The sequence below is a fragment of the Neophocaena asiaeorientalis genome, unplaced genomic scaffold (genome assembly GCF_003031525.2).
Source record: "Neophocaena asiaeorientalis asiaeorientalis breed wild unplaced genomic scaffold, Neophocaena_asiaeorientalis_V1.1 scaffold177, whole genome shotgun sequence".
Classification (NCBI taxonomy): domain Eukaryota; kingdom Metazoa; phylum Chordata; class Mammalia; order Artiodactyla; family Phocoenidae; genus Neophocaena; species Neophocaena asiaeorientalis.
Window position 1 is genome coordinate 23,350,117 of NW_020172779.1, and position 10,521 is coordinate 23,360,637.

At 65.8% G+C, this 10,521-nt stretch overlaps 3 protein-coding genes across 5 annotated transcripts in view; 2 read left to right on the forward strand and 1 right to left on the reverse strand.

Annotated features, from left to right (window-relative positions):
- The window catches only part of GPT (glutamic--pyruvic transaminase), a 4,015-nt gene extending 3,551 nt beyond the window's left edge, over positions 1 to 464 (forward strand). The window contains 2 exon segments of the mRNA XM_024741133.1: positions 1 to 79; positions 150 to 464. The exon segment at positions 1 to 79 is cut by the window's left edge and continues 141 nt beyond it. Coding sequence (XP_024596901.1) covers positions 1 to 79; positions 150 to 240 — 170 coding nt within the window. The 3' untranslated portion in view covers positions 241 to 464.
- A 950-nt stretch (positions 465 to 1,414) lies between these two features.
- SLC33A2 (solute carrier family 33 member 2) lies at positions 1,415 to 3,900 on the forward strand. 3 transcript variants are annotated; one of them, XM_024741150.1, is made up of 5 exons: positions 1,415 to 2,762; positions 3,064 to 3,211; positions 3,295 to 3,419; positions 3,486 to 3,595; positions 3,675 to 3,900. In XM_024741150.1, exons 1-5 carry the CDS (start codon positions 1,997 to 1,999, stop codon positions 3,849 to 3,851), a joined length of 1,326 nt encoding a protein of 441 aa, XP_024596918.1. In that variant the 5' UTR covers positions 1,415 to 1,996; the 3' UTR covers positions 3,852 to 3,900. The 3 variants fall into 3 exon arrangements, with proteins under 3 accessions (XP_024596918.1, XP_024596919.1, XP_024596920.1); XM_024741151.1 differs by having other exon boundaries at positions 3,678 to 3,900; XM_024741152.1 differs by lacking the exon at positions 3,486 to 3,595 and having other exon boundaries at positions 3,678 to 3,890.
- Positions 3,901 to 4,051: 151 nt separating this feature from the next.
- RECQL4 (RecQ like helicase 4) lies at positions 4,052 to 10,429 on the reverse strand. The gene is given in 22 exon segments (XM_024741190.1): positions 4,052 to 4,325; positions 4,417 to 4,525; positions 4,672 to 4,825; positions 4,906 to 5,086; positions 5,160 to 5,329; positions 5,410 to 5,539; positions 5,619 to 5,904; positions 5,981 to 6,243; positions 6,324 to 6,465; positions 6,537 to 6,716; positions 6,801 to 6,974; positions 7,059 to 7,142; positions 7,573 to 7,709; positions 7,791 to 7,883; positions 7,969 to 8,094; positions 8,436 to 8,562; positions 8,640 to 8,813; positions 8,816 to 9,433; positions 9,738 to 9,878; positions 10,098 to 10,201; positions 10,248 to 10,281; positions 10,346 to 10,429. Coding segments are annotated over 22 exon segments (3,636 nt in total). The 3' UTR covers positions 4,052 to 4,200.
- Between the last annotated feature and the right edge of the window lie 92 nt (positions 10,430 to 10,521).

Consider the following 10,521-nt stretch of genomic DNA (forward strand, 5'->3'; position numbering starts at 1 on the left):
TGCGCCTCCTGGAGGAGACCGGCATCTGCGTGGTGCCTGGCAGCGGCTTCGGGCAGCGGGAAGGCACCTACCACTTCCGGTGAGGCTGGGCCCCCGCAGCCCCTCCCCGCGACTCCCACCCCATTCGCTTACCTTCTTCCCCCTTTTAGGATGACCATTCTGCCCCCCATGGAGAAGCTGCGGCCCTTGCTGGAAACGCTGAGCCAGTTCCACGCCAAGTTCACCCGCGAGTACTCCTGAGGACACCGCTGGGGGCCAGGCTGGGCCGGCAGGGGCGACCGCGGGCGGACAGTGCTCGGGTTCTTGGGGTCTCTGGAGCCCTCTGGACTTGCTCCTGCTGCCTGTGCGGCTGGGCCCCTGCCTGTCTTCAGGCCCCTAATAAAGCAGTGGGCTGGCTTGGCTGCTTGGAGGCTGTGTGTGCACACCTGTATGCGCCCCCGCAGCCTTGTCCACTCCTGACTGCCTTTCTGTGTGGGGTTCTGTGCAGGCCTGGGGGCCCGGGAGGAGTGGTCAGGGAGGGCTTCCAGGGGAGGTGACCTTCTTACAGGATGGATTTGGCGGGATGGGGTGAGCACCGGGAAGCGGAGTGACCGTGAGGACTCAAGGGGGCAGTCTTGGTTCCCGTAACTGGGCGCGAGCAGTGGTGCTGCCACTTTGGACAGCTGGAGGAGCGGTGGTGCCGGCCCAAGAGCAGGGAGGGGAGGAAGAGCAAACGGGTCTCGCTTTGCCGTGTTGTGTGTGACATCCACGTGTAAATGCAGTTCTTGGGCTGGGAAGCAGTGAGAGGGGAGGCCCCCTCCTGAGCTGGGGCACCCAAAGGCAAGTTCCGGGGAAGAGGGCACGGAAGATGCCGAGGAAGAGGTGCCCTGTGGAGCTCTGGGCTGAAGGACCTGGGCTGGGGGCTGGCGGGCAGCCTTGTGTCCTTGACACTGGCGTGCGAGGATGTGCATGCCAGACACTGTTGTGGATCACTGCACAAAGGGCCCTCTCTGGTGGGCACTGTAGTTCCCATTTCATAGATCAGGAAACCTGGGCCCCAAAAATATGTGGAAATGAAAGGAAGCTCACTCCTCGTGGCCTCAGCAGCTGACGGAACGTCTTGGCTCAAGTGTCTGCGAGTTGGTCTAGAGGTGGGCAGGCCTCAGTGACCCACGGGCTTAGGGAGAGTATTGGCCAAGGCCCCAGCTCCACTCTGGATGAGGTTCTTAACCATAGTCCCTGCTTCACTATCTCCCCTGGCACTCAGGTGCCCCACACAGCAAGGCTCTGGGCAGGAGAGGACGGGAGGTGCAGGTTTCTCGTCTCAAGGCCAGCTGGGGTCAGGCTTGGGCCGGCCTGGACTGGCTCTCCTGGCCTTGTCGCTAGACACTAGAGGGCGTTTCGGGCAGCAGCCGGGTGCCTCCTTGGGCTGAACGTGGGCTCAGGCCTTTCCCACGAACTTCCTGCCTTCCACGACGCTCTGTGGCCACTGGCCTGGGGAGGGCGCCGAGACCACTAGCACAGCGAGGTGAGGGTCCAGCACCCGACGTAAGCGGTAGTAGACAGTGGGTCCTCCGTGGAGGGCCCAGTAGACCCTGCGGCCACCAGGCTCCAGGTGAGACACCAGGAAGCACTTCCGGAGAATTAGGGTCTGGGGACCGGATCTGATAGCCCTGGGAGGGACCTGAATGGGCTGCGGGTTCGGCCGCTTCCGACGTTCGAGGACAGCTGGCCACCGGGGGCGCCAGAGGGCGGCCGGCGCTCTAGCCCGCCCGCGTTCTCTATGGCCGCCGCGTCTCCGAGTTGCGCCGCCCGGGCCAGAGCGCCCCAGCGCCGCCGTGGAGGAGGCCTGCAGTTCTTTGGGGTTCTGACGCCCCCAGGACCCAAGGGCGCGGGTGCGGACGCCAGCCTGTCCAACCTTGGCCCCAGCCGTGCCGCTCTGAGACCCCTGAACCCATCCCGACCGGACCGGACCCCCCTCGGAAGCACCCTGCCCCTACTCTGAGTGGAACCTCTCATGCCGCCCCGGCCAGCCTTGAACCCAGACCCAGCCACTAGAGCTTGGGCCCCTGCCCCCGCCCCAGCGCCCGGCCTCCTCGCCATGCGTGGGAAGCTGCTGCCGCTGGCCGGCCTTTACCTGGTGCAGGGCCTGCCCTATGGGCTGCAGTCTGGGCTGCTGCCCGTGCTGCTGCGGGCCCGCGGCCTCTCCCTGACACGCGTGGGACTGGCCAAGGCGCTGTATGCACCGTGGCTGTTCAAGCTTGTGTGGGCCCCGCTGGTGGACACTCGGGGCTCCCCAAGGGCCTGGCTGACGCTCAGCACAGCTGCTCTGGGCCTGGTGTGTGGGCTGCTGGCATCCCACCCTCCCGCCGCAGCTGGTCAGGCCGGTCTGCCTGTCACGATGGCGGGGCTGCTTCTGCTGCTGAATCTGGCTGCAGCTGTGCAGGATGTGGCCCTGGACACGCTGGCTGTACGGCTCCTGGAGCCCGCAGAGCTGGGGCCTGGCAACACTGTGCAGGTGGTCGCATACAAGCTGGGGGCGGTGCTGGCTGGGGGTGGGCTGCTGGCCTTTGTGCCCACCCTCTCCTGGCCCCTGCTCTTTCTGCTCCTGGCTGCCACTTATTGGTTGGCTGCTGCCTTGACCTGGGTGGCACCAGCCCTGCGACAGCTTCCCACACCTCTGCCCTCAGAACACCCCCGACACACCCTGCACCTTGGGCAGGACTTGCTGGCCGTGCCTGGAACCCTGTGGACAGCGGGCTTCGTGCTCACCTACAAGCTGGGTGAGTGAGGAACAGCAGGGGTGGGTCCCCAGGAGCCCTGGAACTCACTTGCAGGGCTGCCTTTCCTCTTTGGGGTCTGACCTGAAGTCTGGAGCCCAGCCCGGCCCTCTGCAGGTCCAGCTCCCAAGGTCCACACTCCCTTGGGCCTCGCTGAGCTGCTTCACGCTGACCCTGAGCGTCGTCGAAGCCCAGCCCCAGCTATCTCCTGGCATCTGTGGCCCAGGAAGAAGGCAGGGCTGGGGGAGCGTGACTGAGACCCAGGTGGAGGTGTGCCAACCACCCCTGCTGACTCTCTCCACAGGTGAGCAGGGCACCAGCGGCCTGTTCCCACTGCTCTTGCTGGACTGCAGCATCTCTGCCCCAGAGCTGGGGCTGTGGAATGGTGTGGGTGCTGTGGCCTGCTCCATTGCTGGCTCATCCCTGGGTGGGGCCCTCCTGGCCAGGCGCCGGTGAGCCCCCCTCAGCCCGCCCCGCCCACCTGTCTCCCCTTCCTTCCCCACGCCCTCTGACCTGCCCCATCACCCCACCCCAGGCAGCCACTGCCCCTGTTGAAGTCAGCACTTCAGTTCCGTCTTGGGGTCCTGGCCTGCCAGACTGCTGTGCTCTTTCACCTGGACAGCCCTGGGGCCAGCCTGGCCCCCAGCACAGTCCTGAGAGGTGAGGGGTGGGCCACAGGGGGGAGGAGCTTGGAGTCCTGGGCCCTGCTGACCTCAGCCCTCCCAGGTGCAGCCCTGCTGAGCCTGTGTCTGCAGCACTTCCTGGGGGGCCTGGTCACAACCACCACCTTCACCCTGATGATGCGCTGCAGCCAGCTGGCACCAAGTGCCCTGCAGGTGAGGGGATGTGGCTGCAACACCAGGGGCTGCAGGACTGGAGTCCAAGCAGGTCCTGACGTGATTCCCCCTCCCCCAGCAGGCCACACACTACAGTCTCCTGGCCACTCTGGAGCTGCTGGGGAAGCTGCTGATGGGCACGCTGGCTGGAGCCCTGGCTGACAGCCTGGGGCCACGCCTCTGCTTCTCCGTCTTCCTTGCTCTCTCAGCCATGCCCATGCTGTACCTGGGCCTTGCACCCAACACCCTGGCCTGAACCGGGTGGCCAGACTTATCAATAAAGTGGAGCGTGCCTTCGGACTGTGTCCGGGATGAGTGACGTGCAAGGTTGTTCTCAGGCTGGGGGGTTGTCCGCGCTGGAAAAAGGGTTCCTGAAAATGGCTCGAGCATCTTTTATTCTGCACTTTAGGGCCTCCTTGCCCCCACGCTACTGGTGGTGGCCTTTGTCCAGAATGGTTGGTCGCTGTCCTGGCCACTGATACCTATGCCCATCTTTGCCTCGAGGACCTGCTGCACCTGACACCCCCCCATGCTGTGGCCACGCAGCCCCTGCTGAGGCCCGTGCTTGTGACGTGGGGGAACTGGGTCCTTCCGCGGCAGGGTGGTCAGCAGCCCCACAGCAGGATCTCCTCTGTGGCCAAGTGCACGAGGGCATGGAAGCTCAGGTGCAGGTACTTTCTCCAGAAGCGCTTGTCCCGCCCGTACACCTGGGCCGGATAGCAGGGGCTTCCTGCAGTGGGAGGAGACACAGCTCTGACGACTCCGGCCAGGTCTGCCCCCAGCCCCCGCCTTGCTCAGGGCTGGGCCTCCCAGGTCCGCACCGATGCCGTGGAAGATCCGGGCCACAGCCCTGCCCGAGAACCGCTGCTCTGGCCACGAGGACAGGAGGTGGCGGATGTCCCGGCGGATCTGGTCCTCCCAGTCCTGGAGCTGCCGGTGGGGACACGTGGCATGCTGTTCTGCAGTGCTCGGTGAGGGGCGGGAGGCAGGTGTGTGCCTGCAGCCGGGGGTGCGTCCTCTCTGCAACTCCTCTCCTCCTCTCCCCCTCCCCGCTCCCCGGAGGCCCTGACGCTCACCCTGGCCTGTCCTGGCTCAGGGTCCTCCTCGGCCTCCACGCCCCCCGGTGCTTCTAACTCCTCCTCGAAGTAGTGGCTGAGCAGGGCCTTGAGCCTGCCGCTGCGTGCCTCATCGGGCTGCTCCAGACACGGCCCGCAACTGGGGAAGGCCACGCTGGGGTGGGGAGAACCTGTCAGAGCGGCCCACCTTGGGGAGGATGGGGTGGCCCAGGCCCTGCCCAGCCCCTCCTGCACCTGTGGAAAGCCCGGAAGGTGCGGTGCAGGCGGGCCAGGGCTTCTCGCTCACGGGCCTGCACGCGGCCGTGCAGGAAGTCACAGATCTGGTCCCTCTCCTGGGCTGTCAGGTCCCCGGGGCTGTGCAGGTGGAAGGCCAGCTCCCTGAACTCCACCAGCACCCCCGTGCCCTGAGGCACACCTGCCAGATAGGGTGTCAGAAACTGGCAGAAAGGCGGCAAACAGGAGGCAAGCAGGGCTGGGGGTGGGCACACCTGTCCCGGGCTCTGGATCCCACCGCAGCTGGTGGAGAGCCCGCCACACGGGGGCCAGCTCCCAGCCCATGGAGTCTGCCAGCTCGACCATGTCCAGCTCCACAGAACTGCTTCCCCCACCTGTCGTCTTGGGGCACTGCCGGGCCAAACACACAGCCAGTGGGGGACACCTGTACCAGGGGAAGGGACGTGTGACTGGCAGCCCTGGTTCTCTGTCCCGGTCCTGAGCCCGGGGTGGGATTGCGCTCACCTGCGGGCCAGGGCCTGGAGCTGGGTGGGGCCCCCGGGGCAGCGCAGGTGGCAGCAGGCATAGGTGGGCGCCAGCAGCTTCAGCCAACGCTGTGGGTGCAGCTCAAGGTAGCACAGCAGAGTCTCGATGGCTGGGGGCAGAGCAGGGCTCAGAAGATGCGGGGGTGCTGGGGTGTTCCCCCCACCGCCCCGACGCTCCCTGCTCCTCACCCTCCTCGGGCAAATCCAGGGCTTGCACAGTTGGCTGCACTGGGAGCGCCCGCTTGTGGCCCGGGCACCGGGTTGTGTGCTCGAGGCTGGGATGGTCAGCGTCCTGGGGAGATGTAGCCACGAGGACCCTGGCTGAGTGCCCTTCCTGGCTCTCGTCTCCCTGCTGCTCTGGGGGCTGCCGGGCGCAAGCACAGGGAGGGAACACGCGCTGCACCAGCCTCTTCACGGCGAGGAAGTCGATGACGTTGGCGTGCACGTGTCTGCGCAGCTCCCACAGATCCTCACCCTGTAGCAGGGCAGCATGAATGCGGGGCCGCAGCAGGGGGCGGGGCTGGGGGAGCGGTGGGGGGACGGGTACCCACCTGGGGCCGGAGGAAGACGTGGCACTGTGCAGGCTGCCCATCACGCCCAGCCCGGCCCACAGCCTGCACGTAGCTCTCAAAGCTTGGGGGCAACCCCAGATGCAGCACGGCCCGCACGTCTGGCCGGTCCAGCCCCATCCCGAAGGCCACCGTGGCCACCACCACCCGCAGCCGGCCCTCCATGAAGGCCCGTTGCACCCGCCGCCGCTCCCGGCTGCCCATGCCGGCGTGGTAGGCTTCAGCCACAGCCTCCGGGGCTCGGCCTGCAGGGAAGACCCACGATGGTCAGGCGGGGCGTGTGCCCGGGGCCCATCTGTGGAGTGCAGGCCTGCCTCCACCTCACCTCGGGATCCTGGGGCCTGGGCCTCATGCAGACAGGTGCGCAGCAGGGCGGCAACGCGCTCCGTGTCCTCTCGTCTGTTACAGTAGACGATGACGGAGTCCAGGGCACGGAAACGATCACTCTGCAGCAGCGTCACCAGAGCCTGGAGAGGACGAGGCTGAGCGCGAGCATCGGAAGGCAGGGCCTCTGCTTGGCCCGGGCGCGCGTGCTTACCTGGTCTGGGTTCCTGTCCGAAGACACAGAGAGGTGCAGGTTGGCAGGGATGGTGCCCGGCCCCCTGAGGATAGACTCTTCGGCCACGCCCAGGTGCCGGGCCACGTCGAGGGCACTGCTGCGCGTGGCCGTGGCCGTGAGACCCAGGAAGCAGCCTATACCCAGGCGTTCGCGCAACACCTGCGTGGAGAGGAGTGGTGAGATGCCCAGCCTTCCTCGGTCTGCTCACGTAGCTCCCCCCCTGCCCCCCGGCACAAGGCTTACCTGGCAGACACGCAGGTAGCAGGGCCGGAAGTTGTGGGACCACTGGGAGAGGCAGTGGGCCTCGTCGATGCAGGCAAAGGCGACCAGTGGCAGCTGGGCGAGGAGGGCAGCGCCCCCCGCCCCAACTAGCGCCTCTGGCGACATCATCAGCACTTGCACCTGGGCTGCCCGAACCTGAGGACGACGGCAAGGTCAGGAGCACCGCCCAGGGGGTCCGCCTGCTGCCTCTGCCGCTCTCGCCCTGTGAGGGCCCCTAACCTTCTGCAGGGCGGAGGCCCGCTCCTTCTTGGTCATCCCCGAGTGGATGCAGACCGCCTTCAGGCCTGGGGGCAAGCCGGAGACCTGCAGGTACAGGAGCACAGCCTGTCACAGGCCACCAGCCCTGGCCCTTCCCCAGATGCCTCTTAGAATGGTTTGGCCGGACAACTACTGCTGTGTCCCCTCCAGGATCTCTGGGAGAACCCAGGTCCTGGGTCCTGTGACTAAGGGTTCAGAGCCACCTGTGGGCTTGGACTCAGGAGCACTGGAAACAGGTCCCCATGGGGACGCCCCCTCCCCCAAGCTGCTCCTCTTGTGGGTGGGCCTGGGTCTAGCCAGCTGTGTCCCTGCTGCCTTTGGGCCACTGCCAGCTCATAGACAGAGCTGAAAATGGCCTGGCAACTTGCCACTCGGGGGTGGGGGTGGGGCAAGAAGCAGCAGCCCAAGTGGGTCAGCAGAGCCACGGGTACCAGCTCTCGCCTTCTGCACCTACCCAGAGACCCTGTCTACCAACCTGGTTGTCCATGAGCGACATGAGAGGAGAAACGACCAGCGTGAGGCAGGGGCTTCGCCGGAAGTAGAGCAGTGCGGGGAGCTGGTAGCACAGGGACTTACCAGCCCCCGTGGGCAGTACCAGCAACGTGGACACACCTGGGTTTTACCGAGAGGGTCAAGAGCACAGCTCTGTGGCCCAGCCGCAGTCCCACCGCGCCCCCTGCCGGCCGTACTCACCAGACAGGATCCGCATGACCACACGCTCCTGCAAAGGGTAGAAGGCTTGGTGCCCCAGCTGCTCCAGAGCCTGAAGCACCTCAGCTGGCGTGTCTGTGGACACAGGTATCAGTCAGCATGGCCCTGAGTCGCCCCCACCTCCCAGTCAAGGTTCTGGAGCTGGTAGGCGTCTACTCACCTACCACCTGCCCCAAAGGCCCTGGCGGATAGAGTGGTGGCACAGGAGGCGGACAAGGAGCCTTGGGCACAGACTGCCCTGTGGGCACCAGCAGCTCAGACCCCGCAGGCTCTGTGTCCTCTTCACCTGCCGAGAGCAGATAAGACAGGGTAGGACAGGAGCTCCGGACTGGTCTGGGGTCACTCTGGCAAGAAAGCCACTTGCTACAACCTCTCCTCCACCTCTTTGCTCACCAGAGAGTTGGTGGCAGGCAGCGCCCATTCTCTGGGATACTTCCTTGAATGTGGCCCGGGTCTGTGCGCCACCCTCATCCTTGCCACCCTCCTTCTGAGGGGCCAGGGTAAGTTCTGGACCAGGGGCAGGAGTTAGGAGGGCCTTTTACTTGAGCTAGAGCCGCCTCCCCAAAGAGCACAACAACCCCTGCAAGCAGCGCTGGCCCAAGCCACCCCCCAGGGCAGAGGCCTCACCTGGCTGAGGGCACTGGGATGCCCAGTGACTGAGCTGCCCACACTGGGAGCAAGAATCCTGGGCTGTGGCTCTGCGCTGACCACCCCCAAAACACTCTCCTTTCTTCTGCCACTTCTGCTTCCATACCTAGTGGGGACACAAAGGAGACTCACAGAGCAAGAAGCAAGGCAGGTGGGCGGGAACACCCGGCACCACCTTCTCACCTGCTTGCGAAGGAGCCTGCCCCTTGAGGCCGGGCCCCGTACGTAGCGCTTCTGCTTCATGTTGAGTCGCACATAGTTCCCCCTGTTCTGGACAGCAAGTCTAGAAGAGACGCACAGGTCGACTGCACCCACAGCCCTCCCCACCATGGCGCGACTGAAGGCAGCGCTGCTGGGAGGCTAGGGCAGTGATACCTGGGGGCTGGGGGCTTGCTGGGGGGCTGTGCCTGCACAGGCTGCTCTGGACAGTCTTCTGTAGGCACTGCAGCCCCAGCTCCTGCAGGCAGGGGTCCTGCTTGGCCGCTGTCCTGCTGGGTCTGTGCAGGGCTTCCCTCCAGCTCCCCACTCCATCTCCGCTTCTTGCCTTGACGGGTACCAGGCTGAGAGTTCCCTGCACTGATACCAGCTGCTAGTAGGGTTGGACTCTCTGGGCCCTGTAAAGGCACCTCAGGGCCAGCGCTGGGACCGAAGACAGATGCAACACCTGGAGTAAGAAGCTGGGACTCCTCTGCACCCAGGCAAGGCTGGCAGGCCCTGGGAACCCCCAGAAAATCTGAAGTCCCGTTGTGACACCGCTGCAGCCAGCCTGGGTCTAGGGAGCCCAGCCTCAGGCTCAGGGATGCCCTCAACTGCTGGGGCCGGCCTGGCCTCAGCTCGGGCCTGGGAGGCTGGGGGGGCACCTCACTGACTTCTTCTGGAGAGATGGTGGCAGCTCCTGTGCCTGGTGGCCCTGGGGAAGGCATCTTGGAGGAGGATCTTCGTGTAAGCCGGGGTATTCGGCCCAGGGCTGGCCCAGCCTGGGAGGGAGAGATAAGCAGGAACTGAGGCCCTTGGGGTGCTGCAGACTCTGAAACCTGCTGGAGGCCCCACCTGTAACAGCTGGGCGATGTGAGAAACCTAAGGCTGGGACGTAAAAGAAGTCGAGAGTAGAGGCGACGCTGGGCTCTTCTGGAGGGCTGCGCTCTGGGAAATGCTGGAGTTGGTGTGTGTGCACGTGAACACGTGTGAAAGACTTAACAGGGTTGGCTGCCTGCTGATCCTGCTTCTGGGCCAAGCGTAGCTCTGGACCTAGGCTGGATGCACTGCCTGCCCGACCCTCACCTGCAGACTGCCCTTTAGGTTGGCCTTAAGCCTCTTCCCGTAGTCCTGCACAGATCCCTGAGAGCTGAGCCTTGATGGAGGATGGGAGCTCTGGGTCGCGGCCCGATTCAGGTGGGGCCCCCAGCAGCTGGGCTCCAGCATCTGCAGGAAGAGACGGTAGAGATCTAGGCCACGGAAAGGCTGGCGCAGGGGGGAACAGAAGTGTCTCCAGCCCCGGAGACCTGAGGGTGGGGGCTGTCCTTCCTCCACCCTGTCAGCCCGCCCCCTGAGTTCTTTGCCCCACAGAGCCTGGGTCACGACTCCTCCTGGATCCGGCATACAGGAAGTTGACCGATAGGCTGGGATGTCGAGCCCGGGTACCTCCTCGGCCGCCGCCGCGGGAAGCGACTGCTCCGAGCCGTGAGGCCCGACGCCGCCGGCCTGACCCAGTGCCTCCTTCAGGGTGCGGTACTCCCGGTAGAGAAAAAAAAGCCCCCTGCCGCTGCCTCCGCCCCGCGCCCGTTCGCTCACCGCGGGTCTCCTCGGGCGCCGCTTCCACGTCCTCCTGTAAAGGGAGCGCGTCAGCCGGATGCCGCTCCCTCAGCTCCCCGCCCACGGGCAGCCCGCACCTGGCCCGGCAACCGCCCGCTCCGCCGCCGAAACGCGCGCTCCCACGCCTGCAGCCGCTCCCGCACATCCCGCAGCTGCTCCATGGCCGCCCTGCCCTGCGCCCGGCGCCCCAGGAATCTCCCGCCAGGAGGGCGACGCCGGCCGCCAGCCACTGGGGGCGCTCGGCGGGGTTGGA

Bases quoted from the DNA above. Each gene is read 5' to 3' on its own strand.
- SLC33A2 (XM_024741150.1), top strand. From the start codon at position 1,997: ATGCCGCCCCGGCCAGCCTTGAACCCAGACCCAGCCACTAGAGCTTGG. The intron at 2,763-3,063 runs GTGAGTGAGGAA...CTCTCTCCACAG, and splicing joins CGTGCTCACCTACAAGCTGG to GTGAGCAGGGCACCAGCGGC. The intron at 3,596-3,674 runs GTGAGGGGATGT...CCCCTCCCCCAG, and splicing joins TGGCACCAAGTGCCCTGCAG to CAGGCCACACACTACAGTCT.